At 37.5% G+C, this 4,699-nt stretch overlaps 1 protein-coding gene across 1 annotated transcript; it reads left to right on the top strand.

Moving 5' to 3' along the window:
• LOC107642232 (receptor-like protein 12) lies at nt 277–4,420 on the top strand. Its single transcript, XM_016345525.2, has 2 exons — nt 277–3,992; nt 4,117–4,420. The coding sequence occupies exon 1, from the start codon at nt 666–668 to the stop codon at nt 3,963–3,965; it is 3,300 nt and encodes a 1,099-aa protein (XP_016201011.2). The 5' UTR covers nt 277–665; the 3' UTR covers nt 3,966–3,992; nt 4,117–4,420.

Below are 4,699 nucleotides of genomic sequence, written 5' to 3'. Positions count from 1 at the left end.
ATTTTCTAATTACAAAAAAATATAAATATTAACTTTTATATAGATAAATAAAATAGAAGAGAGTTCAAATATCTTAAGTTACAAATTAGATATAGAATTCATCCATAAAAATTTTGATCTCATTTTTTTACTTGTAGAGCAAATAGAAGTAATAGGAATCGGTAAAATTATTCAAATAATAACGACACTTTCTTTACAAGGATACGCTATCAACATCATATTGTGGAAAATGGTGTCATTGAATAATTCAAAGTGGGGGTGAAACATTGTAGAAAGATAATTTGATGACTTTGAATCGTGCATGTAGAACGCCATGGATACTAGTAGATGAGAACTTTGACTTAAATGAGTGCCACACCAATATCGTGGAAAATAGTGTCATTCAATTCAAAGTTGCATGCAGCTTGGAGTATAGAATGGATCGTCCTCATTGTTCAAGCACCCAATTGAAGATACTCTATAAAGATTGTGGTCCTCCTCGTAGCTTCATTCCGTGGAAAATGGTGCAAGAAATTTAGAAGTTGCAACGTCAGAAATACTCTGGAAATTTAGTGAGACATGATAGTGATAGTAATTCATAGCAACGAATGGAGGTGCTCTACTATATATTGGATCCATATATGGTGCTATAACAGGCACATTCTTGAGTTCATACTTCACTTGTGATGAGCGTAGTCATGATGAGGATGAATAATCTGATTCTGATTGAAGCTGTTTTACTTCTTCTTGTTTGTGCTACTGCAGCAGGAGGAGCGGTGAAGTGCGCAGAGCGGGAGAGGCAAGCACTGCTGGATTTCAAGGCCGCCATGGTTGATGACTACGGCATTCTCTCTTCGTGGAAGGGTCGTGATTGCTGCCATTGGAACGGTGTTCGCTGCAGCAACCTCACTGCCCATGTTATCAGTCTCGACCTTCACGGTGACTTCATCGTAAATGAATATTCCTACATAGAACGATTTTTGAGAGGTAAGATTCCCCGCTCGTTAGTGGAATTGCAGCACCTCAGGTACTTGAACCTCAATTCCAATCGTTTTGAAGATTACCATATCCCTGAATTCTTTGGTAACCTCACCAGCTTGAGGTATCTTGATCTGTCATCTTGTGGCTTTGGTGGAAGAATTCCAACTCAATTTGGATCTCTTCCTCATTTAACATACTTGAATCTTTTTGACAATCGTTTAGAGGGTTCAATCCCTTATCAACTTGGAAATCTGTCCAAGTTGGAGTATCTTAATCTCGATCTAAATGATTTCCAAGGAACAATACCATCTCAACTTGGGAACCTTTCAAGCTTGCACGAGCTTTACCTTGCCGGTTCAGGTGATTCTCTCAAAATGAATGATGATGGACAATGGTTATCCACTCTTACCTCTTTAACCCATCTTGACTTGAGGTCTATATTGAATCTCAACAATTCCTATAACTGGATACAAGCCATCAGTAATATCTCCACACTAACAGAACTCAGCCTAATCAATTGTGCACTTTCAGATCATTTTATCTCTTCACAAACACCAATACTTTCCAAGTTCAAATTTCCTAATTCTCTTTCAATCTTGGATCTTTCTTATAACACCTTCACTCCTTCCCTGTTATTCCAATGGTTGTCCAATGTCACTTCCAACCTGGTTGAACTTGCCATTGATTCCAGCCTCTTAGAGGGTTCCACACCTGCCACATCAAATCATTTTGACATCACAATGCAATCACTTGAGCGGCTTCAAATATCTCATGATCAAATCACGGCCAGGGATTTCAAATCCTTTGCGAATATATGCACCTTATCTTCTTTGGAGGTGTTTGGTAGCGATTTGACTGAAGATTTGGAATCAATTCTTCATAATCTCTCTGCTGGCTGTGTCACTCACTCACTACAAGAGTTGTATTTGGAAAATAACCAGATGACTGGCTCAATACCTGAGGACCTTTCAATATTCCCATTTTTAAAAGAGTTGTCCCTTGATTTTAATCAGTTAAGAGGGAAAATACCTGACAATATCAGGTTGCCATCTCAGTTAAAGGCTTTGTCCATCATTTCGAACTCTATACAAGGTGGAATTCCAAAGTCATTTGGAAACATATGTAGTCTCGCATCATTAGACTTGTCCCACAACACTTTGACGGGAGAGCTTCCAGTTGCAATCCACCACTTGTCTGGATGCACAAGATACTCACTCCAATATTTGAATCTCCAATATAACCAATTCAACGGAACTTTGCCTGACATCTCAATTTTCCCATCTTTAACAGATTTATATTTGTCTCAAAATAAGCTAAATGGGAAGGTTCCTGAAGGAATTCAATTTCTGTCACAGTTGGAGACATTGATCATGAACTCAAACTCTTTGGAAGGGGTGATCACAGACTCTCTGTTTCATAATTTGTCTAAGTTGAAGGTCTTGGACTTAACTGGCAACTCATTCGTTTTGAAAATTAATCCTGATTGGATTCCACCTTTTCAGTTGCAAGTGATAATGTTGCAACATTGCATGGTGGGTCCGTATCTTCCAAAATGGTTGCAGACACAGAAAAACTTGATGCAACTTGATATTTCCAATGCTGGAATTTCGGATATCACTCCAGAGTGGTTTTGGGCTCTATCAACAAGGCTAAATAGGATGAACATTTCTTACAACAATCTCACTGGAATAATTCCAGATTTTCCATTGAGGCTTACGGAATATCCTTCTATAAATCTAGCTGCAAATCAATTTGAAGGCTCAATCCCGGCATTTTTACGAAGAGCTGTGTCCCTGGATCTGTCCAACAATAAATTTTCAGATGTTACTTCATTTGTATGTGCCAATGATACAGCTGAAGGATTAGGCCAATTAGATATTTCAAAGAATTATTTATCTGGTCAAATCCCTGATTGTTGGGAGAATTTTAAATCATTAGCATATATAGATGTGAGTAACAATAATTTTTCTGGACAAGTCCCCACTTCAATGGGATCAGTTGTTGAGCTTCGTGTATTGATATTGAGAAACAATAGCTTGACGGGGGAGCTTCCTTCCTCGATGAAGCATTGCAAAAATTTAGTGATGCTGGATGCAGGAGAGAACAAATTATCAGGAATCATTCCTTCTTGGATTGGAAGCAGCTTACAACAACTGCAAATGTTAAGCTTGCGGAAAAATCACTTTTTTGGAAGTATACCATCATCTCTTTGTTTTCTAAATGGCATTCGCTTCTTGGATCTCTCGGTTAATCATCTGTGGGGCCCAATTCCCAAATGTTTCATTAACTTCACTGCAATGACCACCCAAGAAAGGTTCTTACCAGATTATCATTCTTATATTGTCAACCACACTCTTGGAATATATGTGTATAATTATGATATAATTGCTTTGTTGATGTGGAAGGGTGTAGAACACATATTTGAGAATGATAAGCTGCTTCTAAAAGGTATTGATCTCTCAAGTAATCACTTGTCAGGAGACATTCCATCAGAGCTTGAGAATTTGGTGGAGCTAGTTTCATTGAATTTATCAAGAAATAACTTGACAGGAAAAATTCCTTCAGGAATTGGAAGGTTGTTATCATTGGAGTCTCTTGATTTGTCAAGAAACCATTTAGTTGGCTCCATTCCTTCTAGTCTTGCACAAATTGATTTTCTCTCTGTGTTGGATCTATCACATAATAATTTGTCTGGACAAATTCCAACTGGCACACAGTTGCAGAGTTTCAATGCCTCAAGCTACGAAGAAAATCAAAATCTCTGTGGGCTTCCTCTTGAAAAAATGTGTCCTAAGGACGGGCCACATCAAGAATCTTTGATCAAAACCCAAGATGAAAATGATGGTTTTATTCAGGCATTCTTTGCAAGCATGGGATTGGGATTCTTTGTTGGATTTTGGGGGATCTTTGGCACTATCCTCTTCAATCGCTCATGGAGACATGCTTACTTCCGGTTCTTGAACAACATAACAGAAAAAGTTATGTCAAGGTGGCAACGGTGGTAATATATGCAACAACTACTAGCTTGATTGGTAATACTTATTTGTTTATTTATTTATTTTAAGTTGATCTTATTTCAATTTTCGTTGATATGAAATATTGTTCGATTTATGGACTTTGAATGATGTTAATGATTTCTTATCTTTTCACTGATAGCGGATCAGCGACCATGTGCTGGCATCATTCTAGTCAGGTAGCAAATAAAGCAGCAGTACTTTCAAGGGATTAACAAAAAGTAGTCGTTCATGAAGTGAGTGTGTGAAACTTTAAAAGTAAATAAAATGAGTTGTGTATTTGTAACTAAGTACTAGTGAGTGTTACTTATTGATATATCAGTTTGTATTTGTGAATTGTAACTACCGGTTACCAATCAGTATTATGATGTATTTGGTTTAGACAAGAGAATATGATGTCTATTTTATATCTTTCATGGGATAATAGTCACCAAATCATTTTTGCATGGCAATGAATTTTCTTGAGAAGTTTGACTAGCAGTTCAATATGGCTTAACTGAATTGAGCTAAGTAGGAAGATGGGAAGATGTTAAGCAATCATTGTTTCAGATGCATCACAGTCATGCATGTGACATAGTTGTCTTGGATTTTGGTGCATTTGGTTGCATAACATTTATCTTACATTCGCTCTTTGCATATACCTAAGCCACAAGAACTCTGTTTTTCCCCTGTTTTAGATGCCTACTTCTTCTGCTTCCTTGCATTCATCATTGCTTCCCAGCTGC

Source organism: Arachis ipaensis, chromosome B05 (genome assembly GCF_000816755.2).
Source record: "Arachis ipaensis cultivar K30076 chromosome B05, Araip1.1, whole genome shotgun sequence".
Lineage (NCBI taxonomy): Eukaryota > Viridiplantae > Streptophyta > Magnoliopsida > Fabales > Fabaceae > Arachis > Arachis ipaensis.
This window is presented reverse-complemented; position numbering and strand designations above follow the sequence as displayed.